This window comes from Carcharhinus amblyrhynchos, chromosome 23, assembly GCF_965287045.1.
Source record: "Carcharhinus amblyrhynchos chromosome 23, sCarAmb.v2.hapA, whole genome shotgun sequence".
NCBI classification, from domain to species: Eukaryota; Metazoa; Chordata; class Chondrichthyes; order Carcharhiniformes; family Carcharhinidae; genus Carcharhinus; species Carcharhinus amblyrhynchos.
In genome coordinates, this window is record NC_137346.1 from 9,375,289 (window position 1) to 9,401,135 (window position 25,847).

General features: G+C 46.6%; 1 protein-coding gene across 1 annotated transcript in view; it reads left to right on the plus strand.

The window, feature by feature from the left end:
• nxn (nucleoredoxin) overlaps positions 1-25,847 on the plus strand; it is a 180,741-nt gene that overhangs the window by 95,000 nt on the left and 59,894 nt on the right. Inside the window, exons 2-4 of the mRNA XM_080210427.1 lie at positions 21,285-21,402; positions 21,540-21,673; positions 24,095-24,195. Coding sequence (XP_080066553.1) covers positions 21,285-21,402; positions 21,540-21,673; positions 24,095-24,195 — 353 coding nt within the window. The remainder of the gene's footprint in view (positions 1-21,284; positions 21,403-21,539; positions 21,674-24,094; positions 24,196-25,847) is intronic.

Consider the following 25,847-nt stretch of genomic DNA (forward strand, 5'->3'; position numbering starts at 1 on the left):
TGCAATGAAAGCTACTGCGAAAATCTCCTAGGTGCCACACTCGGGTACACCGAGGGAGAATTTAGCATGGCCAATGTACCTAACCCACACATCTTTTGGACTGTGGGAGGAAACCGGAGGAAACCCACGGGGAGAATGTGCAAACTCCACATAGTCATGATGTGGAGATGCTGGCGTTGGACAGGGGTAAACACAGTAAGAAGTCTCACAACACCAGGTTAAAGCCCAACAAGTTTATTTGATAGTAAAACCCACAAGCTTTCGGAAACTGTGTTCCTTTGTGAGGTGAGCGGAAGGTATCACTCACCTGATGAAGGAACACCGTTTCCGAAAGCTTGTAGGTTTACTACCAGATAAACTTGTTGGACTTTAACCTGGTGTTGTGAGACTTCTTAACTGCGCACACTCCACATAGACAGTCACTTGAGGCCGGATTCGAACCCGGGTCTCTGGCGCTGTGAGGCAGCAGTGTTAACCACTGTGCCACCGTGCCCCACTTAACGGTGATTGAATTAAAATGAAAGCTGCTGTTTTTTCCGGTGAGCCGGATGGTTGCTGTATAATTACCAGTTAACAACTGCTGCTTAACAGCCTGAAATTAGTTTCTTCAATTCTGGGGTAAAGACCTGTCGCAAGTTAGTAAGCTGGTCATTATCCTTTTGTCTTTGTTCGCTTGTGAAGACAGATAGCATTGTTACTTTAATTGTTTCAAAAGGAACGCATGCTTGTTCCTTGCTTTACATTAAAGGAGGGCCATGGAATGTCTGTCCTGGCAGTAATTATTAGTCCCCTAAACCATCAGTGTCGCTCTCTTGCATGTTCAGTGAGTAATGTTGCAATATACGATACCATCAAAGAGAGAGAGCTTTGTTGTAAGCAATATGGTAAAAAGGCATGAACTATCTCTGATAACAAAGTAAATCTTTATCGCACCTTTTACATCAGCATATCCCAAAATATTCTTTTTGAAGTACAGTCACCTTTTGTTTGGCAGTCAGTTAAGATACACAAACAGTGGTTAGCACGGCTGCCTCACAGTGCCAGGGACCCGGGCCCGATTCCCGGCTCGGGTCACTGTCTGTGTGGAGGCTGCACGTTCTCTCTGTGTCAGCATGGGTTTCCTCCCACAGTCCGAAAGTCATGATGGTTAACTGCGTTGGCCATGCTAAATTCTCCCTCGGTATGCCCGAATAGACACCGGTATGTGGCAATTAGAGGACTTTCACGGTAACTTCTTTGCGCTGTTAATGTAATCCTACTTGTGACGCCAATAAGTAAGCTTTAAACAAATGAATTGAAGAAGCATTGAATCTGTACTGATGTGTTTTTAGTGAGGAATGAATGTTGACCGTGACACTGGGAGCGTCTCCTCTTCAAATCTCCAACCTCCACCCAAGGTGGAGAGTTTAGTTTCAGATTAATGTGTGCCTTCTGAAGAATGGCCCCAGTAACAAGCAACATGCCACCAATAATGACCTTGAGATGCCAGTGTAGAATAGAGGTTCTCAAATTTCAGGGTGCTCTCCTCTCTAGTGTGACGATACTGTGCCTTTAAGAAATGTATTTGTTCATGTTTCTTGTGCAGGATTTTGTTTCAAAGTCAATTCTATTTACCTGGTGCCACTTTGTCTACAACTGACAGCCCACATGCTGATACTGCAGAAGCATAACTGATCCTAATTGCTGGAGTGTTTGTTTTAATTTGGGCTAATGCAGTGTTGCTACTTCAGTGTTTTCCCCTAGGACCTTTTCAGAGTAAGGTTTAATTAGGTTGATTGACAGGCAAAATAATGTGACTGGGCAAGGCTGGGCTCGCAGTGAGAAACAAGCACTAGTGTTACTCAGGATCTTTAGAGAGAAGTAGCTCCCTGTCTTTCTCTTTCTGTCACTGAAAATTGGAGTCAGGAACCTACCAGAAAATATGTATTTTTCTGTTAAGTTCTGCTGTTTGAAGGTAGATCTTTCATTGCAGGCTGCTATTTGAGAGTCAGTGTCTTTCTATGTCTCTGTCCAGAGGTGTTAAAAGATTGGAAGCCTATATGTTTTGTCCTAACTGATTCTGAAGTAGGATTTATGTCTATGGGGATATTGCTTAAATTGGAACTATAGAGGTAGCTAGCGGTTAAGAATTATACCTTGTCACATTTAAATACTTCAATTGGTAAAAGTTACGTTAATTCTTCTTGTTTTATTTTAACTGTGTTACTAAATAATGTTTGTTTTGATAAAAGCTTCTTAATTGGTGAATTGAATCGCACCTGGAATAGAACACCAAAATCAAAAAGGTTAACCAATTTGGAAGGTGCTGTCTAAGGATTTTTAGTGAATTGCTGCAGTGCATGTTGTAGATAGTACACCCTGCTGCTACTGAGTGTCGGTGGTGGAGAGAGTGGATATTTGTGGAGTTATGCCAATCAAGCGGGCTGCTTTGTCCGGAAGTGTTGTTGGAGCTGTACCCATCCAGGTCAGTGAAGAGTATTCCATCACACTCTGACTTGTGCCCTGTAGATGGTGGGTTGGCTTAAGGGAGTCAGGAGGTGAGTTACTCACTGCAGTGTTCCTAGCCTCTGACCTCCGCTTGTAGCCACTGTGTTTATGTGGTGAGTTCAGTTGAGTTTCTGGTCAATGGTAACCCCAAGGATGTTGACAGTGGGAATTCAGTGATGGTAACACCATTGAATGTCAAGGGGTGGTGGTTAGAGTGTCTCTTATTGGTGGCGGTCATTGCCTAGAGCTTGTGTGGCGTGAATGTTATACAGTGCCAAAGGTTTTCCCCTTTTGAGACATAACATCGAATCCCCCAAAGAGGAATACTTCACCTGGCAATCTGTTAGCAGTGTGTGGGAAGCTGTGAACTGTCCCTCAGTAATGTTTAGTGTTAACAGAAATACCTGACACACTCTTTAAGGTGAACACTTCACAATTTATTTATTTAACTAACCGGGAACTTTAACTAAACAAATAACATACTGAATAAAATAAGATTCTGATGGAAGGCTGTTCAAATAATTCATTAACAAAAAAAAAATAGAATTCAGCCACTCTCAAAAAGTACAACCAGGTTTTGTAACTCTTGGAAACTTTTGGAATTCTTCTGTTGATTCCTCTATAAACTCTTTCTGGTTTGGTGCCTTTTGCTAGTTAGATGGTGTGCTCTCTTAAGATGCATTTGAAGTTGGCAGAGCTGAGAGCTGCTCTCTCCCTCTCAGGCTTGAGAGGTGACAGTTCTTCTGTTGCCCTCTGTTGTTTTCCCTCCTCCACTCTCTTTTATACCTGTGATGACCTATCAATTTTCCTGCAATAGGATTGGCCTGATGTTGTCAACACCATCAAGTTCAAATCTTATAGGTTCCTGGCAGCTGATTGCCTTCTTTAAATTGATTGGGCTAAATTAAGAAAAAGAACAGGTTGCCCTGTCAAAACTACTGCTTGACTTTTTGACTCAAATGTTTCGGTCTGGAACTCTGTGTGTTCTTTGCATTTTAAACCTCCAAGCACTGAAACCAGACACCAGTTTTTAAAGGGAACCACACAATTTTTTTTCGCTCTGGCATTTTTTTACAATTTTGCTACGTCTTTACCAACACCAAAATTCCAACAGGTGACACAGTGGTTAGCCCTGCTGCCTCAGAGTGCCAGGGACCTGGGTTCGATTCCCGGCTTGGGTCACTGTCTGTCCACACAGAGTCTGCATGTCCTCCCCGTGTCTGCGTAGATTTCCTCCAGGTGCTCCAATTTCCTCCCACCGTCTGAAAGATGTGCCGGTTAGGTGCATTGGCCACGCTAAATTCTCCCTCAGTGTACCCGAACAGGGACTGGAGTATGGCAATTAGGGGAATTTCACAGTAACTTCATTGCAGTGTTAATGTAAGCCTACTTGTGACAAATAAGCTTTAACTTTAAAACTCCACAAACTCAAATTCGCAACATAACCACTGTGCCACCCAGTGTGGAGATGCCGGCATTGGACAGGGGTGGACACAGTAAGAAGTCTCACAACACCAGGTGATTCCAAACCAACCTGTTGGACTTTAACCTGGTGTTATGAGGCTTGTTACTGTGCCCAGAACAATAGGGCAGGGGGAAGGACTATAAATCAGTGCATCTTCCCTACGTCCACTTGCTTTTGAGATTTTTATTTGCAAGTAAATCTAGGGATGGCAGTTACAGAATGATCAAGAGGCACAGTGTATTTTAACTGTGTGTCAGTGGCCACCCTGTGTATATCCGCAGCAAGCAATTTACCGTGACTGGGGTCAATGCCTAGACTAACCCTAAAAATCCCCAAGAAATCAAAACACACTAGCGCAAGGGATCAGCAGGCGTATCTGCAGACAGTGAAACAGAGTTCACGCTTTGGAGGGGGGGGGGCGGTGGGGGCCGACCTTTGGAAATGAGGATGGCGGTTTCCGTTCCCCAGTAGTGAGACGTGTCCATGAGAAGCACTGTCGAGTTGTTTAGTGGAGGGGGAGAGTGTAGCTGGGGGAGGGGGGGAGCGGTGGGAGACTGCCACGCATCTCCAGCAGGCTTCCGAACAAACCCTGCTCAAGCTGCATCGATATCGGGGCCAAAGCAAATCAGTGTACAGCTCCAAATGGACAAATTAAAAACCGATGACCTGTGATTCCTTGGTTTAATCTACGCCAGTGGGATATTGATGCACAGTTGTGGCAGGTTTCCGGGAAAGCAGGAATTTGGAGACAGGGTTGAGGAAGTCACGTACACAGACAGCTTTTAAAGGGAGTCACTGGTGAAGGAAAATAAAGCTTACATTTACACAGCTATTATTATAGAATTCCCACAGTGCAGAAGGAGGCCATTCAGTCCATCGAGCCTGCCCTGACAGCATCCCATCCATGCCCAATCCCAGTAACCCCAGTAAGAAGTCTCACAACACCAGGTTAAAGTCCAACATGTTTATTTGGAATTACAAGCTTTCAGAGCACTGCTCCTTTATTAGGTGAGAACTTGTAAGCACCATGTATTTACCCTGCTAATCCCCCTGATGCTAAGGGGCAATTTAGCATGGCCAATCCACTTAACCCACACATCTTTGGACAATGGGAGGAAATTGGAGGAAACCCACGCAGACATGGGGAGAATGTGCAGACTCTGCACAGACAGTGACTGGAACTGAACCCGGATCTTTGGCATTATGAGGGGGCAGTGCTAACCACTGTGCCACCGTGCGCCATTTATTACACTTCTTACAGTGTATCATGTATGATGGCAGGTCCATTCAAACATCTGATGGCAGCAGGGAAGAAGCTGTTCTTGAGTCGGTTGGTGCGTGACCTCAGACTTTTGTATCTTTTTCCCGATGGACGAAGGTGGAAGAGAGAATGCCCGGGATGCGTGGGGTCCATAATTATGTTGGCTGCTTTGCCGAGGGAGCAGGAAGTGTAGGCAAAGTCAATGGATGGGAGGCTGGTTTATGTGATGGATTGGGCTACATTCATGACCTTTTGTAGTTCTTTGCAGTCTTGGGTAGAGCAGGAGCCCATACCAAGCTGTGATACAACCAGAAAGAATGCTTTCTATGGTGCATCTATAAAAGTTGGTGAGAGTCGTCGCTAATATGCCAAATTTCCTTAATCTTCTGAGAAAGTAAAGGCATTGGTGGGGCTTTCTTAACTATAGTGTCAGCATGGGGTGACCAGGACAGGTTGTTGGTGATCTGGACACCTAAAACGTTGAAGCTCTCGACCCTTTCTACTTCATCCCCGTTGATGTAGACAGGGGCATGTTCTCCTTTATGCTTCCTGAAGCCAATGACAACCTCCTTCGTTTTGTTGACATTGAGGGAGAGATTATTGTCACCGCACCCGATTCTCTATCTCATTGCTGTCTCGTCATTGTTTGAGATCCAACACACTTCGGTGCATTGGCAAAGATAACAGTTAATCCATACGGAAGGTGTCACGGAAAACAATGAGGTGAGTAACATCTGTTCCTCGTGAGTTCACTGAGCTCTCTTCGTATCCAGACCCTGCTGAAAGGCAAGTTGGGATTGGGAATGTTGTTTAGGAATGATTCTGGAGTCACCTGCTGAAAGTCCTCCCCAAATCTAAGGTCCGTATGAAATGTCACCCTCACGATTCCTCCCGGGCAACTTTTCTTCAGACTCGACCCGAATGAGACGAACAGATCTGAGCAAACACCGGGTGTGGGAAGATCAGAGTTGTAATTGATGTGATAACAGTGAGTGGATAAAACCAGAACAGGAGGAGTTAACAGGGAAGGGTTAAATTAGGAAGTGTATAGGCTGGGGTAACAGGGAAGGGTTAAATTAGGAAGTGAATAGGCTGGGGTAACAGGGAAGGGTTAAATTAGGAAGTGTATAGGCTGGGGTAACAGGGAAGGGTTAAATTAGGAAGTGAATAGGCTGGGGTGACAGGGAAGGGTTAAATTAGGAAGTGAATAGGCTGGGGTGACAGGGAAGGGTTAAATTAGGAAGTGAATAGGCTGGGGTGACAGGGAAGGGTTAAATTAGGAAGTGTATAGGCTGGGGTAACAGGGAAGGGTTAAATTAGGAAGTGAATAGGCTGGGGTAACAGGGAAGGGTTAAATTAGGAAGTGAATAGGCTGGGGTGACAGGGAAGGGTTAAATTAGGAAGTGAATAGGCTGGGGTGACAGGGAAGGGTTAAATTAGGAAGTGTATAGGCTGGGGTAACAGGGAAGGGTTAAATTAGGAAGTGAATAGGCTGGGGTGACAGGGAAGGGTTAAAATTAAAGGTGTAGGCTAGGATAATGGAGAAGGGTTAAAATTAGGACAGTGTGGAGTGTAGTAACAGGAGAGAGTGAAATTTGGACCAGTACATGTTGGGGGTAACAGGAAAGGGTTAAAATTAAGGCAGTGGGTGTTGGGGGTAGCAGGAGAGGGTTAAAATTAAGACAGTGGGTGTTGAGGTAATAGGAAAGGGTTAAAATTAAGGCAGTGGGTGTTGGGGGTAGCAGGAAAGAGTTAAAATTAAAACTGTGCAAGGCTGGGTAACAGGGAAAAGTTAAAATTAAAACAGTACGGGCTGAGTAACAATAAAGGGTTAAAATTGGAACAGTGCTTGATGGGGTTAACAGGGAAGGGTTAAAATTCCAATACTGCAGAATGAGGTAACAGGGAAGGGTTAAAGTTAAAACAGTGTGAGCTGGGGTAACAGGAATGGGTTAAAATTGTAACGGTTCCCAATGGAAGGGTTAGAATTAAAGCAATGCAGGATAGGGGAATGGAGGGGTTAATGCAACAGGAGTTCAGGATGAGGTAAGTTAACCATTTGTTGATAATTAATTCTGACTTGTAAAGTAAATGATTGACAGTAAAATCTGCTGCAGGCTGCAGTTATGTTTGACGTTTGGGAAATGTAGCTGATTCTGAGCAGTAAGGTACCCAGCAGCGGCACTCTGCATTTACTGCTCCCCTCGGGGAATTAAACGACTTCAAGTGCTTTCTATTGTAAGGCTTACGATTGCTAAAACAGTCGCTGGAGTCGTCAGAACTTTTTTAAAATTTGCCCGTGGCAGGGGTTGGGGGAGCACGGAGGAAAGAGCAGCATTGCACGGATAAGTCACAAGGAGGTCCACGTGGGACTGTGTGCGCACACACCCCCCCACAGGATCCCCGATCTTCGCCGTGAATATCTTGCAAGGACAGCCCTCGTTACAGGACCGGGCGCAGTCTCAATCCTGGTTTTTGCCTTGGTTCCCATTCCCGAATCGCATTCCACTCTTCCTTCCCACTCGTGTTGAAGAGGGAGCGGATGAGGCAAAGATGGGTTTACGGGGCCAGAGTTACAAGCCAAGCCTTGCGTCCGTCTGTCCGTCCCATCGATAACATCAGCTTGCTTGAGCCTCTCGTTAAACCTAGCTCATATGTTGCCTGTTAAAATCTCTTTGCAAACGTTTGCCAATTGTTTGATTGTTTCCAGGGCTCTTCTGTTGCTGAATTGTCACATATTTAAGTGAAACATCTAACTCATTCCCCTGAGTACTGCATATTCCCTCCCTAATCGCTGCTCTTTCCCAGCTGTTTTCCCGCTTTTAAAATGTTCCCTAAAACCCAATCTCTTTAACCGAGCTTCATACAATCCCTACAATGCAGAAGGACCCATCGAGTCTTGCTCCGACCACAATCCCATCTATTCCCGTAGTCCCACATATTTCCTTTGCTAACCCTCCTGATGCTAGGGTCAATTTAGCCTGGCCAATCAACCTAACCCTCACATGTTTGGACTGTAGGAGGAAACCGGAGCCCCCGGTTGAAACCCACACAGACGAAGAACAAAGAAAATTACAGCACAGGAACAGGCCCTTCGGCCCTCCAAGCCTGCACCGACCTTGCTGCCCGACTGAACTAAAACCTTCCGGGAACCATATCCCTCTATTCCCATCCTATTCATGCATTCGCCAAGACGCCCCTTTAAAAGTTACTACGGTATCCACTTTCTCTGCCTCCCCGGCAACGAGTTCCAGGCACCCATCACCCTCTGTGTAAAAAATCTGCCTCGTACATCTCTTTTAAACCTTGCCCCTTGCATCTTAACCCTCTGCCCCCTTGTAATTGACTCTTCCACCCTGGGAGAAAGCCTCTGACTATCCACTCTGTCCATGCCCCTCATGATCTTGTAGACTTCTACCAGGTCGCCCTTCAACCTCCGTCGTTCCAGTGAGAACAAACCAAGTTTCTCCAATCTCTCCTCATAGCTAATGCCCTCCATACCAGGCAACATCCTGGTAAATCTTTTCTGTACCCTCTCTAAAGCCTCCACATCCTTCTGGTAGTGTGGCAACCAGAACTGAACACTCTATTCCAAGTGCGGCCTAACTAAGGCTCTATAAAGCTGCAACATGACTTGCCAATTTTTATGTAGACAAGGGCATGTTCTCCTTTACGCTTCCTGAAGTCAATGACTATCTCCATCGTTTTGTTGACATTGAGGGAGAGATTTTGGAATTGAAGAATCCCTACAGTACAGAAGGAGGCCATTCGGTCCATTGAGCCTATACTGACAACAATCCCATCCAGGACCTATCCCTGAAACACCACGTATTTACCCTAGCTAATCCCCCTGATGGGCAATTTAGTACGGCCAATCTATCTAACCTATACATCTTTTGGACTGAGGGAGGAAACCAGAGCACCCAGAGGAAACCCACGCAGACACGGAGAGAATGTGCAAACTCCAAACAGACAGTGACCCAAGCCAGGAGTTGAACCCGGGTCCCTGGTGCTGTGAGGCAGCAGTGCTAACCACCGCGCCACCCACAAGTCAGTCAATCTTGCCGTGAAACGCCTTAATAATATTCCTATTTGTGCTTCTGACCAACGATTTCAAATCATCAAACCCAGCGGCAAGGGAGGCAGCTGAGGTGGTCTCGTGGCACAGTGGGTGAATGTCCCTGCCTCTGTGCCAGGAGCTCCTGGCTCAAGTTCCTCTGAGGGACTCAGTGATTGAGGATCCTGTGTGTGCTTAACCCAGTCTACTTCAGAGACTTAATTTTAAGATATTTCTGCCTATGCACGATTACATTTAAATGCTAGACTGTCGGGGTTAACTAACTCTGCTGAACTGGTTTGACCTCATGTAGAATCAGAAGGCATGATGGGTTAACTAAAAACTGACTGCATTCCTAAAGGGTACACAATACAGGCAAACAACAGCAGGATTGCTTTTCTAAGATGCCTGCAAAAAACACTTCCAATAACAAGATAAGGGTTGAAATATATTTTGATTTTAGAGTGTGTTCAAGTTCAGTTCATTTCCGCTCATTTCAGGACCTGTTTTTACTGTGGAGGGCCTGGCCCCAGAAGCCAGTCTCCAAGTTCCCTTTCTGCTTCTGTTATGTTAATTCTTTAAGTTCTTTTCAGCAAAAGAAACCCATTTTAAAACTCGTACCAGTGCTGTCCTCTTGTCCCTTCAAGTGAAGGAATGGACCCAACAATGACCAAAACAGATCGGTCGTCAGGTTGCGAATCCTGCCAACACGTTTAAGGCAGGTGCATAGAGCAGGAGAGACGCTGGCCAGCCATGTGGAGTGCCCCCAAGCCGACAGTCTCTGGGCTTAGACCATAAGACATAGGAGCAGGATGAGGCCACTCGGCCCATCGAGTCTGCTCCGCCATTCAATCATGGCTGATATTCTTCTCATCCCCATTCTCCTGCCTTTTCCCCATAACCCCTGATCCCTTTATTAATGCAGAACCTATTTATCTCTGTCTTAAAGACATTCCATGATCTGGCTTCAGGCTAGCGGACTGTTCTAGGGAGAAGAAGGTCCAGAAAACAGACGTAGACATGTGCGCTGTCTGTCTCAGGCACGGCAGGTCTCGGTAGTCTAAGAGGCAATTGGCTCATTCAGCCAAGGATGCAGATATGTCTTTCAAATAATTCCAGTATCTTGCTGTTCTGTCTCTTTGTGTGAGTTGAGGTGGTTTGACAGTTTAATGGATCAGGGTTTGCTGTTTAACAGTTTGTTGCGAATGCAAATAAGGATGAAGGCTGCCGTGTAAAAATGCACGCTTGGTTTTGTGCGATAGGGATTCATGGTAATTGCCTTGCGCCTGCTCTCGGGGGCCTGTGCGCTGCTACAGCCCAGAACCCGCTGTTGTGACATTGGTAAATGGAATTACTTAATGTAACGTGTAAATGTGGTAAATGCATCAATCCCAAATCCCTGTGGATCTCAGCCAAGGGATTTAACACACTGACAGCTGCCACTTGCAGGCTGACATCAATAAATATCCACTCATGTTCTTGGCAGCGATCGCTGAGAGGAGTCCTGGCATCTGCCAAAGGATGTGCCATCCTAATTCGAATTCTCCTGGGCCAGGTTCAGAATGAAAGGGGAACTGGGTCAAAAGTTAAAAGGGGTTGGGGGGAAAGTCAATGAGACATGTACAATTCTTTTAATATGGATGTCACTCAGTGTATTCTTTATCTCTGTCTCTCCTCTTCACTCGCTCTCTCTTTCTCTCTCTCTGTCTCCTCTTCGCTTTTTCTCTCTTCTTTGTTTTCTCTCTCTCCTTTTCACAGACTCTCTCTCCTCTTCTCTCTCTCTCTCTCTCCCCTTCGCTCTGTCTCTCCCCTTCGCTCTCTCTCTCCCCTTCGCTCTCTCTCTCCCCTTCGCTCTCTCTCTCCTCTTCGCTCTCTCTCTCCTCCTCGCTCTCTCTCTCTCCCCTTCGCTCTCTCTCTCCCCTTCGCTCTCTCTCTCCTCTTCGCTCTCTCTCTCCTCCTCGCTCTCTCTCTCTCCCCTTCGCTCTCTCTCTCCCCTTCGCTCTCTCTCTCCTCTTCGCTCTCTCTCTCCTCCTCGCTCTCTCTCTCTCCTCTTCACTTTTTCTCTCTCCCCTTCACTTTCTCTCTCCTCTTCGCTCTCTTGTCATCTCTTCTGCTCTCCTCTTCCCCACCTGTCATCCTCCATCCCTTCTTTGCTCTCCGCCCCCACCTTCTCCTGTCTCTCCCCCACCCTTCCTCTCCCTCACCCCCACCCACATCCCCCCATCTCCCTCACCAAATAGACTGACCCCCCCAACCCCTAGATTATTTCACCGCGGAGATATCAAAGGAAAAAAATCCGTTCATGTTTTCCTCGTTTGCGAGCGAAAGGGGACTTTTCCCGCGGAGATCTCTTGTCGGGAGGGAGGGCGAGGGGAGGAGATGTGCAATGACCTGTTCATGCCTTGCATTGGCCAACTGCTGCCCCCCCCCCCCCGCCCCATCCCTCCCCACCCAAGAGTGCAGAGTTCAATCCTATTTGCAGCTGCTTTGAGTAGATTGGCAGCAGCGTAAAGATGGACCTATTCCGCTCGATCCACTCGCCACACTCGTGTAACGCAACACCACTTCAAACACAGCTACATTGGTCATTATCGGAGTGCTGTATGTGAGAGCTCCTTGTCACACATTTCTGCTGCGTTCCCTACATTACCACCGTGACCACACTTCAAAGGTATTTAACATACAACAGTACAGCACAGGAACAGGCCCTTCGGCCCACAATGTTATGCTGAACAAGACACCGAATTAGACTAATCCCTTCTGTCTGCCCTTGGTCCATATCCCTCTATTCCTTGCACATCCATGTACTTATCTAAACGCCCCCATCGTATCTGCCTCCAACCATGGCAGCGCGTTCCAGACACCTACCACGCTCTGTCTAAAAAAAAAATGCTGACTCCTCACATCTCCTTAATAAAAGCAAATTACTGCGGATCCCGGAATCTGAAACCAAAAGAGAAAATGCTGGAAAATCTGGCAGCATCTATAAGGAGAGAAAAGAGCTGACGTTTCGAGTCCAAATGAGCCTTTGTCAAATCTTTGAGATTACTGATGCTGCCAGATCTGCTGAGATTCTCCTCACATCTCCTTTCTCCTTCTCATCTCAAGTGCAAGCCTGCTAGTATTAGATGTTTCAATTCTGGGAAAAAGATTCTGACTGTCAATCCTATCTATGCCTCTCATCATTTTATAGACTTCTATCAGGCCTCCCCTCAGCCTCCTCCGCTCCAGAGAAAACAACCCTCGTTTGTCCAGCCTCTCCTTACAGCTCACACCCTCTAATCCAGGCAACATCCTGGTAAACCTCTTCTGCACCCTCTCCAAAGCCTCCACATCCTCTCTGTAATGTGGCGACCATGAATGTACAAAGAACAGCCCAGGAAACAGGCCCTTTGGCCCTACAAGCCCGCACAGCCCATTTTAACACTCAGCAAGTGCCTTATTCAAGTCTTCCTTCTACCTACGACTTTTGTCTACCACTAGTGGACTCCACAATAAAGGGGTAAAAATTTAGGGAATTATGTGTGCTTCAGATTAAGGGAGATCCAATTTATTGACACCAATCAGCCTAAAAGCTGGGGTGTGGGAGGAAACCGGAGCACCTGGAGAAAACCCACGCAAGCACGGGGAGAATGTGCAAACTCCCACAGACACCGACCTAAGTCGGAGATCCAACCCGGGTCCCTGTAACTCCACAGCAAACAGTGATAGTCACTGAGCTGGCGTGTTGCCCGTCAGATGGTCCAGTTTAAGTGTACGCTAACAACGTGAAGCACTAGGCAACTCTCGAAGCAACATCCAAGAGCAGCCCTCGTACGACCCACCGCGTGTATGCCCCTAATACTCTAAGATAAAGGTTTTTTTTAAAAGTTTATTCATTAGTCACAAGTAAGGCTTACATTAACGCTGCAATGAAGTTACTATGAAAGTGTGGCCTAACCAAAGCTTTACAAAGCTGCCATTCTGATTCTTATACTCAGTACCCTGACCAATAAAGGCAAGCGTGCCATTCGCCTTCGTTACCATCCTATCTACTTGTGTGGCCAATTTCAGGGATGTGGAGATGCCGGCGTTGGACTGGGGTGAGCACAGTAAGAAGTCTCACAACACCAGGTTAAAGTCCAACAGGTTTATTTGGTAGCATAAGCTTTCGGAGCGCTGCTCCTTCATCAGGTAAGTGGGAGTTCTGTTCACAAACGGGGCATATAAAGACACAAACTCAATTCACAAAATAATGGTTGGAATGCGAGTCTTTACAGATAATCAAGCCTTAAAGATACACAACAATGCAGAGTCGCTGAGCAGAAACTGATGGCCAAGTTCCGCACGCATGAGGACGGCCTCAACTGGGATCTTGGGTTCATGTCACACTATCTGTAACCCCCCCAACTTGCCTGAGCTTGCAAAATCTCACTTACTGTCCTGTCTGGAGACAATACTCATCTCTTCAATCTGTGCTTAACCCTCTCTCCACTCATATGGCCTGTACCTGTAGAGACTTGATTACCAGTAAAGACTCGCATCCCAACCATTATTTTGTAAATTGAGTTTGCGTCTTTATATGCCCTGTTCGTGAACACAACTCCCACTCACCTGATGAAGGAGCAGCGCTGCGAAAGCTTGTGGTTTGTGCTACCAAATAAACCTGTTGGACTTTAACCTGGTGTTGTGAGACTTCTTATTGGACTTTCAGGGAGCCATGGACTTGAACCCCAAGATCCTTCTGTATATCAGTGCTGTTCGGGGCCCTGCTGTTACCCCTAGATCTAGCCGTCTCTTGAATGTATTCAAGAGGTGGCCACATATAGCACTTAGGGTAAATGGGATCCAAGATTATGGGGAAAAAGCAGGATTAGGCTATGAAGTTGGACGATCACCCATGATTGTGATGAATGATGGAGCAGGTTCGAAGGGCCAAAAGGCCTCCTCCTGCTCCTATCCCCTACGTTTGTATGTTTCTATTGACTGTACTTGGTTGAGTGTAGAGTGCTTTGAGTTGTCCTGAGGCCATGAAGGCTGCCAGATAAATGCATGTCTTTCTTTCTATGTGTTGGGTTGGCCCTCAGACACGGGGGGCTGCCATATTGGCTGAGGGGTACTGCTCTAGTAACATGTTCGAAAGTTTGGACTTTAGCAAGCAATTTTGGCCCCAACTGCTGATTATCGGAACTAGATTTTTAGCCCGGAGAGAGTAGACTTCTGCATGGTTTGCACACGGCAACCGAGTTCCGTGAGTGGTATATGTGTGAGTCACCATGACATACTCCCAATAAAGATGTGACATGTTCTGGCTGATGTGTGGCAACATCCTGTAGGACCAGGGAGAGAGTGTCACTGGAGGTTCTAGTGGAGCTACGCGTCACTAAACTGTCCCCCAGGATAAAGGGGCTGACCTCTGACACAAGGCCGAGTAAACTGGGCCTATATTCTCTGGAGTTTCAAAGTATAGGAGGCAATCTAACTGAAACATCTCAGATCCTCAGGGATTCGATAGGCTGGATGCTGAGAGACTGGTTTCTGCTGGTCAGGGAATCTAAAATAGAGGGGTGTGGGGGGGAATGGTGTCTCAGGATAAGGGGGCTAATAAATTCCTTCAGGAACTGGGTGTAGTTGAAACAGATGCCAGCTAGGTATGCATGAATAATGGTAGAGAAATACAATAGAAGGATTTTGAGGAGAGAAAGAGACTCTGAAACTGAACTCTCCCAAGATTCTTGTCTATATTTGAAGAGACAAAAGATTGTGAATGTAGCCCAATCCATCACACAAACCAGCCTCCCATCCATTGACTCTGTCTACACTTCCTGCTGCCTCGGAAGAGCAGCCAGCATAATTAAGGACCCCACGCACCCCGGACATTCTCTCTTCCACCTTCTTCCGTTGGGAAAAAGATACAAAATTCTGAGGTCACATATCAACCAACTCAAGAACAGCTTCCCCCCTGCTGCTGTCAGACTTTTGAATGGACCTACCTCGCATCAAGTTGATCTTTCTCTACACCCTAGCTATGACTGTAACACTACATTCTGCAGTTTCTCCGTTCCGTCTCTATGAACGGTATGTTTTGTCTGTATCACGCATAAGAAGCAATACTTTTCACCGTATGTTAATGGTAGTGGAAGCGGATACGATAGTGACTTTTAAGGGGCGTTTGACAAATACATGAATAGGATGGGAATAGAGGGATATGGTCCCCGGAAGGGTAGGGGATTTTAGTTCAGTCAGGCAGCGTGATGAGTGCAGGCTTGGAGATCCGAAGGACATGTTCCTGTGCTGTAATTTTCTTTATTCTTTGTATATTGGCATACAGTGAAAAGTATTGTTTCTTGCACACTATACAGACAAAGCATACTGTTCATAGAGGAGGAAATGAGAGAGTGCAGAATGTAGTGTTACAGTCATAGCTGGGGTGTAGAGAAAGATCAAATTAATGCAAGGTAGGCCCATTCAGAAGTCTGGCAGCAGCAGGGAAGAAACTGTTCTTGACTCGGTTGGTACGTGACCTCAGACATCTGCATCTGTTTCCCAATGGAAAAAGGTGGAAGAGGTTGGTTTGTGTGATGGATTGGGCTACATTCACGACCTTTCATAGTTTCTTGCGGTCTTGGGCAGAACAAGAGCCATACCAAGCTGTAATACAACCAGAAAGAATGCTTTCTATGGTGCATCGATAAAAGTTGGTGCGAGTTGCAGCTAACATGCCAAATTTCCTTAGTCTTCTGAGAAAATCGAGGCGTTGGTGGGGCTTTCTTAACTATAGTGTTGGCATGGGGGGGACCAGGACAGGTTGTTGGTGATCAGGACACCTAAAAACTTGAAGCTCTCAACCCTTTCTGTTTCATCCCCGTTGATGTAGACAGGGGCATGTTCTCCGTTACACTTCCTGAAGCTGATGACAATCTCCTATGTTTTGTTGATACTGAGGGAGAGATTATTGTCACTGTACCAGTTCACCAGATTCTCTGTCTCATTCCTGTCTCGTCATTGTTTGAGATCCGACCCACTATGGCAGTGTCATCAGCAAACCTGAAAATCGAATTGGAGGGGAATTTGGCCACACAGTCACAGGTGTATACGGAGTATAGTAGGGGGCTGAGAACACAGCCTTGTGGGGCACCGGTGTTGAGGACAGAGCAGGAGCCATACCAAGGTATGATACAACCAGAAAGAATGTAGGATTCTGTGACTTCCAATTTGAATGGAATGGAGACTCTGCACAGCAAGGGCAGCTAGGGTTGGGCTTAAAGAAGGCAAATGGAATGCTGGCCTTTATAGCGAGGGGGATAGAACATAAAAGCAGGGAGGTCTTGCTGCAACTGTACAGGGCACTGGTGAGGCCGCAGCTGGAGTACTGTGTGCAGTTTTGGTCACCACATTTGCGGAAGGATATATTGGAGGGAGTGCAGAGGAGGTTCACTAGGCTGATACCGGAGATGAGGGGGTTGGACTATGAAGAGAGACTAAATAGACTGGGTCTGTACTTGTTGGAGTTTAGAAGGCTGAGGGGGGATCTTATAGAGACGTATAAAATAATGAAGGGGATGGATAGGGTAGTGGTAGAGAGATTCTTCCCGCTTAGAAAGGACAGCAGGACTAGAGGGCACAGCCTCAAGATAAGGTGGGGGGGCAGTTTAGATCGGAGTTGAGGAGGAACTTCTTCACTCAAAGGGTGGTGAATCTCTGGAATTCTCTGCCCGTTGAAGTGGTGGAGGCTACCCCGCTAAATATATTTAAGTCGCGGGTAGATAGGTTTCTGATAGACAAGGGAATTAAGGGGAGAAAGCGGGAAAGTGGAACTGATCCATTTCAGATCAGCCATGATCTTATTGAATGGCGGGGCAGGCTCAAAGGGCCAGATGGCCGACTCCTGCTCCTATTTCTTATGTTCTTATAAATGTGGGTCATGCCAGTGATAGCCACATCGTGGGAACTAATAGGAGAGAACACCTTTTTTCCTCTGGAGCTTGTCAGGATGGTTAAGGAACAGCCCCGAACCTGATTGAGTGTGTGTGGCTGTAAGGATGTCTTTTTCAAAGATTAAGAAGATTGGGAAAGTTACTTTACAAGCAGGAATTTTAACTGCGTTTACGTTTTAATTGGGGACCATCCGGGCAAATTAATTTCCGGGAATGCTGCAGTGTTGCCCAACTCTCAGGCATTTTGCTGCAATTTGTTAATGCTCCTATATCCAAAGCCCAGTCGCTGTGCGCGGGTAACTTAACCTCACACTCAAAATCTATCTGCCTGAATCCGCCACCTCTATCTTATTTATCACGTGTATCCCTGAGCTGCTCCTTCACTTAACAATTCATTGTAAAATTATCGAATTGCATCTAAGTTGCATTCGTGTGCAGAGATCGGTAGTTTTACAGTTCACTGGAGTATTTATTCTCAAACCAGGGTATTATTAAATACAAGTATCAGCGTTGAAGGAAATCCATACCATTGTGTCCCTACAATGCAGAAGGAGGCCATTCGACCCATCGAGTCTGCACAGCTCACCTCACTTGTATTCCAATCCTTATGCTGTAAATTGAGTTTGTAGAAGCATTATAGGACCCTACAGTACAGAAGGAGGCCCTTCAGCCCATCGAGTCTGCACCGAACACAATCCCACCCCAGGCCCTACCCCCATATCCCTACATATTATACCCACTAATCCCTCTAACCTCCACATCTCTGGACACTAAGGGGCAATTCCTTAGCATGGCCAATCAACCTATCCCGCACATCTTTGGACTGTGGGAGGAAACCGGAGCACCCGGAGGAAACCCACGCAGACACGAGGAGAATGTGCAAACTCCACACGGGCAGCGACCCGAGCCGGGAATCGAACCCAGGACCCTGGAGCTGTGAAGCAGCAGTGCTAACCCACTGTGCTACCCAAATGATAAAACAAAAGAAATATTTGCACTTTGGACGCAGAGAGAGTGGCTATCTCGGTCAATGTTGTGTACAACCGGCAGCCACCTCACTCCACCAGCCCTTGCTTTATACGCGGATCACTTCACTCACACCAGTAGGGGAATAAAGCTATGTGCACATCAGCAGAACATGGCAACCCCTCTGCGTGAGTGCAATGGTTGACAGAATGTCTTGTAGGCCACACTTGGATGGGCTATGTATTGCTCCTTCTCGAGCTGCTTTAAACCTTGCCCCTCGCACCTTATACCTGTGCCCCCTAGTTATTGACTCTTCCATCCCAGGGGAGAAAGCTTCTGACTATCCGCTCATAATCTTGTAGACTTCTATCAGGTCGCCCCTCAACCTCCATCGTTCCAGTGAGAACAAGCCAAGCTTCTCCAACCTCTCCTCACACCTGATGCCCTCCGTACCAGGGCAACACCCTGGTCAATCTTTTCTGTACCTTCTCCAAAGCCTCCACGTCTGAGCAAAGCAGCAGGTTGACAGTGATGCTGTAGCCTGCTCATTAACGAAGCAGAAATTCTTGTAAACTTTGCAGTTAAAAAGGGGACTGGGGGGGAGGAGGAAGTGGGGAGAGAAAGTGTGTTTTTACTCAGCCCCTTGTAAGGGTTTCTCCCTGTGTGAAGGTGGGTTCCCTTTAAATAAGGAAATGTGCTGTGTGATCGCCTTGCCTGTGGCTGTCTCATGCTGCGTATCTGAGGATTTAGGAAGTTTGTCTCACTTAAAACTTTAAAAGCCATCTCTGGGGAGTTGAAAATTCACACATCTGCCAATGATTTTTGTGTTATGCTCAGTGCAGTGGGCTTAGCTGCATTTTGTGTGACTTTACTGTTACTGAGTTCTTAATTATGAAGCTTTGCGAAAGTTAGCAGATCTCGGGCCAATTTAGGGACGATATCCTTGTTTTTTTTCCCCCTTTGCAGAAGTTTTAATTATAACTGAATGCAGCGTTAGTGCCTGGAAAGCTCCATTAATTGGATCTGAGACGGGGGTGGGGCGGGGGAGGGAGAAAGGAAAAATAACATTGCTCTGTTTGCTATGTGGCACTTACACCATCTGTTGCAGTGTGAGATTGGAGCCAGGGTTAGGCAGTTAAACTGTCAGGACGGAGTCTGTGCAGATATCCGAGCTCTCGTAACAGCCGCAACACTCGCCTTGGCTCAGGCAATCTGTGCCAGAAATTGCCCAAGACACAAAAAAATGCCTCAGCTAAATTTCTGGGCACTTAGCACCCGAGAGGTTTGTTGGAACGTGGGTGAATTCTGACTCTTGTCTTGACCATAGAATCCCTACAGTGCAGAAGGAGGCCCTTTGGCCCATTGAGTCTGCACCGACCACGATCCCACCTATCCCCAAAACCCCATGCATTTAGCTTAGCTAATCCCCCTGACACTAAGGAGCAATTTAGCACGGCCAATCCACTTAACCCCGCACATCTTTGGACTGTGGGAGGAAACTGGAGCACCCGGAGGAAACCCACGCAGTTGCTGGGCAGTTTTTGATGTTCTTTTGTATTAAGTAGTCTTTTTTTTAAATTAGCGATTTATTGCTTTGACATTTGATTTTTTTTTTAAAAATTCATGTTGAATGTTTACCTTTCTGAAATTTGTTCATCGGCCCCCTCAGCGAAAGACCCTCCCCACCTCGTGCAAAGAGGTTAGCCTACTCTGGTTAGAACATAGAACATAGAACACTACAGTACAAACAGGCCCTTCGGCCCACAAGTTGCGCCAATCACATCTATACCTACTAAGACCTATCTATAACCCCCAATCCCATTAGATCCCATATGCTCATCCAGAAGTCTTTTAAAAGACCCCAGTGAGTTTGCCTCCATCACCACCGAGGCGGCACAGTGGTTAGCTGTTCACAGCGCCAGGGACCTGGGTTTGATTCCTGGTCACTGTCTGTGCAGAGTCCGCATGTTCTCCCCGTGTCGGTGTGGGTTTCCTCCGGGTGCTCCAGTTTCCTCCCACACTCCAAAGACGTGCTGGTTAGTGTGCATTGGCCGTGCTAAATTCTCCCTCGGTGTACCCAAACAGGCGCTGGAGTGTGGAGTGAAGGGATGGGTGGTATCCAGCCACCCATTCTTGTGGTAAAGAGTTGCCCGTTGATCCTTAACCCAGGTGAAAGTCAAACCCAGTTTGTGGAGCTAGGCTAGGCTGTAAAGAGAAGGCTAGGATTGGGAGACCTGGAGCGCAGTGGGCTCAGAGCACAGGACAGCTATAAGGTCCCCAGGGACTGGACGCGGTGGATGGATGGAGTGGGAATGGAGTCAATGGGCGGTCATCGTCACTCACCCTTTCATATCCAGTGGCCAGTTACAGGGTGTCATTGCCATGGAATTGTTGAGAGTCTTTGCTAGTGCCATCTTGAAGGGGACTGACTGGATAAATAGTCGTTTAGTAATACAGAACTTGAGCATTGCTGGAAAAAAAAGAGACATGTTGTCGAAGCTTTTCATCTTCCACTCATCAGGACACTTCACAAGACCACGAATATCAAGGGAAAATTATAGAAGCCCTACAGTGCAGAAGGAGGCCATTCAGGCCATCAAGCCTGCACCAACAACAATCCCACCCAGGCCCTATCCCCGCTTAGTTACCCTGCTAATCCCTCTAACCTCTCACATCCCTGGACAGTAAGGGTTAATTTAGCATGTCCAATCAACCTAACCCGCACATCTTTGGACCGTGGGAGGAAACCGGAGGGAACCCACGCAAACACAAGGAGAATGTGCAAAACTTCACACAGTCAGTGGCCTGAGCCAGGAATCAAACCCGGGTCCCTGGAGCTGTGAGGCAGCACTGTGCCACTGTGCCGTAAGAACAACAATTGATACTGGATGGGAAGAGAGTGCTGATTGGCTGGCAAGTAGATCTGAGGGCAGTGCCTCTACCAATCCGAATCGACATGCCAACCTGTCAGCATTCTCTTCTCATCCGGAATAAATTGTTGTTTCCTCCTTGTACTGGTACCCTTGCGTAATGTCCTGATGAGTCCAAGGCACAAAACTTCAGCGGGTCTCTTTCTTCAGCAATAAATTGCAAACTTAAATGTTCTTTGTTGTTTCTGCTGTCCAATTTCAGATGAAGTTGTGGACGAAATACAAAGTGACGAACATCCCTTCACTAATATTCATCGAAGGCAGCACAGGACGGATCGTCAGCAGGAATGGACACCTGATCATCCGGGATGACCCTCTAGGTAGGGATGTTATCGCCCCCTTCCCATACCCCCCACCGCGCAGCTTCAGTTTGTCGCGGGCACCCCCCCCCAACACAAATACCTCACCCTTCAGTACCTTTTTGCAGCCGCACTAACCGCTTTGTTAACTCGAGCAGGCGCCGAGTTCCCCTGGGGTCACAAATCTTTCGGTGAGGTGATTGCTGGATCACTGATCAAGAACAATGGGCAGATAGTGGACAGCGGTGCCCTGGACGGCAGCTATATCGGTGTCTATTTCTCTGCGCACTGGGTAAGACCAGAGTCACAGACCTTTTGCTTTGCCTCGCATGGAACACATACATTTTGATGCATTAAAGATTGGTTAATGGATCCCAAGCCAGGTTGTAAATAATGCATCATCGAATAGAATCCCTGACAGTGCAGAAGAGGCCATTCAGGTCATCGCGTCGGCACTGACCCTTTGACAGAGTATCTTATCCAGGCCCTTTCTAACCCCACGCATTTACCATGGCCAATCCACCCAAACTACACACATGTTTTGAGTGTGGGAGGAAACTCCCACACCATGGACCCGGGTTCAACTCCAGCCTCACGTCACTGTCTATGCGGAGTTTGCACATTCTCCCCATATCTGCGTGGGTTTCCTCCAGGTGCTCCGGTTTCCTCCCTCATTCCAAAGATGTGTGGGTTAGGTGGATTGGCCATGCTAAATTGATCCTTAGTGTCAGGGGGATTAGCTAGGGTAAATAGGTGGGGTCATATGTGGGCCAGCATTTATTGCCCACCCCTAGTTGCCCTTGGAGGGCAGTTGAGAGTCAACCCCATTGCTGTGGCTCTGGAGTCACATGTAGGCCAGACCAGGTAAGGACGGCAGATTTCCTTCCCTAAAGGACATGGGTGAACCAGATGGGTTTTTCCGACAATGGTTTCATGGTCATCAGTAGATTCTTAATTCCAAATTTTTTTTACTGAATTCAAATTCCACCATCTGCTGTGACGGGATTCGAACCCAGATCCCCAGAGCATTAGCTGAGTTCTTGGATTAATAGTCTAGCAATATCACTGGCTAAAGTTTAAATTTATTTGTTAGTGTCACAAGTAGGCTTATATTAGCAGTGTAATAAAGTTACTGTGAAAATCCCCTTGTCATTGAAGGGAATAGAAGCAGGGAAGTTGGGTTCCACTGTTGAGTGAAACTAGAACTTGGGGGCATGGCCTCAAAGTAAGGGGGAGCAGATTTAGGACTGAGTTGAGGAGGAACTTCTTCACACAAAGGGTTGTGAATCTGTGGAATTCCCTGCCCAGTGAAGCAGTTGAGGCTCCCTCATTGAATGTTTTTAAGACAAGGATAGATAGATTTTTGAACAGTAAAGGAATTAAGGGTTATGGTGAGCGGGCGGGTAAGTGGAGCTGAGTCCATAAAAAGATCAGCCATGATCTTACTGAATGGCGGAGCAGGCTCGAGGGGCCAGATGTCCTATTCTTCCATTCTTATGTCACACTCGGGTGCCTGTTCTGTTACACTGAGTGAGAATTTAGCGTGGCCAATCCACCAAACCCACACATCTTTGGACTGTGGGAGGAAACCCACGCAGACACGGGGAGAATGTGCAGACTCCGCACAGACAGTGCGCAAGCTGGGAATTGAACCTGGGACCCACACACTGAGAGGCAGCAGTGCTAATTATTGTGGCACCATGCTGCGGAGGTTACACAGACAGGAAGGGCTATGGATGGGTTTGAAAATAAGAACTAGAATTTTAAAATCGTGGCGTTGCCAGTACAGATTACTGAGCACAGAGAGTGAAGGATGAATGGAACTCGATGTGAGTTAGGATGAGACTTTTGATAAGGTTATGTTATTCTAAGATGGGAGGGGAGACTGTGCAGGAACAATCACTCCATTCTCCTGGGAGGACCAATGCACCTAACACGCCCATTGTTGGAGTGTGGGAGGAAACTGGAGCAACCCATGCAGACATGGGGAGAACTTGTAAACTCCACACAGACAAATGACAAGCCGGGAATTGAACCCAGATCCTTGGAGCTGTGAGGCAGCAGTGCTAACCACTGTGCCACCGTGCCGCCCCCATTTCCGTACAACTGCCTGCCAAGAACATTTTGATTGGCCTGTTTAGAGAACGGTATGGTGGAGTCAGTGCCTTTGGAAAGGAACAGTCAGCAGTCTCACAACATCAGGTTAAAGTTCAACAGGTTTATTTGGTAGCACGAGCTTTCGGAGCGAGGAGCAGCACTCCAAAAGCTTGTGCGACCAAATGAGCCCGTTAGACTGGCGTCAAGAGACTTCTGACTGTGCCCATCCCAGTCCAACGCCGGCAAATCCACATTTTGGAAAGTAAGTTAGTGAGAGACGGACTGGGGAGGAAAAGGTTTAATTTAACTTTGAATGCGTTCCAGCAATATCTAAATTCTTGAACATTCCCCATCAGATTTGTCCTGCAATGGGGCTAATTATTACAACTCTGAAAATGCGAGACCCTGGGAAAAGGCCACATGTTTCCCAGATGTGGGACGTTACATCAAATACAAAAATACAGGGATAAGTGACATGTATTGATGGTGTTCTGAGGGAGGGAGGTTTTTTTAATGATTACCATGTTGCTGAAAAAGTGTGAAGATTATTGGTGCAGAAAGCAAGAGTAACTGAACCCAACTGTTTGCCGTATTAATTCTCTCCTTTTTGGTACAGTGCCCTCCTTGTAGAAGCCTCACCCGTCTCCTGGTCGAGACGTATCGGAAAATCAAGGAGATGGGACAGAAGTTTGAGATTGTTTTCGTCAGCGCTGACAGGTAAACCATATTCCTTAGTTTGGGGTATTCGACCGCAGAATGACCTTCTGGAAAGATACATCTCTACACTATACTGAGTGACATTCACGTGGGTGATCTGTGTGGTAGCATGCCCCTTTAAGGGGGCGTGGTTTCAGAAGGTCATGTGACCCGGTCAGCCACTTGGGCCAAACAGCGGGAACTCCAGAGCCAAACACAGGTTTTCCTGGAATTAATCGATCCCGGAGCTGCAGAAGTCAAAAAGCAAAGTTTGTTAATTAGCGTCATAAGTAAGGCTTACATTTACACTGCAATGAAGTTACTGTGAAATTCCTCTAGTTGCTGTACTCCAGCACCTGTTTGGGTCAATGCACCTAACCAGCATGTCTTTGGACTGTGAGAGGAAACCGGAGCACCCGGAGGAAACCCACGCAGACACAGGGAGAATGTGCAGACTTCACAGAGACAGTGACCCAAGCCGGGAATCGAACCCGGGCCCAAAGCGCTGTGAGGCAGCAATGCTAACCACTGTGCCGCCAGCATATCCGAGCACTCAGTATACAAGCGTAGTTGTTCTACTAAATAGCTTGTTATTGTTCACACGTGGTGGTCACCAATCAGTCGGATGTTACACTTCACTCACTGTCAGTTTCCAGGGAGGAAGAGGGTAGTGCTGGAAACAATTACGGCCCCCAAGCCCGGCCCCAGAAATCAAAATTTACCCTTTTCCCAGCTTCGAGGTGCCTCCTCACATTTCTAATTCATATATTTGCATGCTTTCTCCTGGTCCAGTGTCCCAGATCAAACCAAAAATTGACACCAAGCTAAAGATGGAGACATCATGTGACATGAGTGTACCTTTAAGAAGTGTTTTTTTTAAATCATGTGCTCTGCAGTTGTAAACAAACTTTCTCAGTTTGGGAGACAGCCCGGCAACAATGAGAAAAACAGAATCTTTTCATTGCTGCTTAAATGGGGGTTTGTTTATTTTTACTGAGGTGGTTATGACTCTGCATTTTTAGGAGAAAAACTGGCAGGTCAGGTGACAGGAATTTTATTTTCACTCAGTTTGGAGCTGCAGGTTTGGGTTTTAGTTTTAGAAGAGGCATCAAGCTGAAAAGAAGTCTCTCTCTCTCTGCCTGGTTTTGGAAATTCTGCTGGTTACCTGAAAGCAAGGTCTTGCCTTTCTGAAGGGGGGAATCGACTGTTGGTGGCTTGCCTAGAGTCCCTAGTACTTTGTAAAGCTGTTCTGACTTTAACTGTTCTGACTCTATTCAGAGACTGCAGGCTTCATCCAAAGGACCCAAATCTAGTATTCCGTGAGCATTAGTCCTTGCTGTGTTAAACCTGTGGAAAAGATCTTTTGTCTACCGGATTGGTTTGATTGGTACACATTAGATATATTTGTTAAGGGTTATACATTATAGTGTTTGTTTTGTTTCTTGTTTGATAAGGGTTCTTACTATACATGTTAACTACATTCTTAAATAAACTTTGTTTGGTAAAAGCTCCCTCGTAGGTCATTTGAATCAAACCTGAAGTGAAACATCCCATGCTTATCGTAGCTAAATTCAAGATACAAAACTCCATAAAACATTTTGGAGTTTCTGACCTTAGATCTTTAGAATCCTACAGTATAGAAGGGGGCCATTTGGCCCATCTATACTGACTAT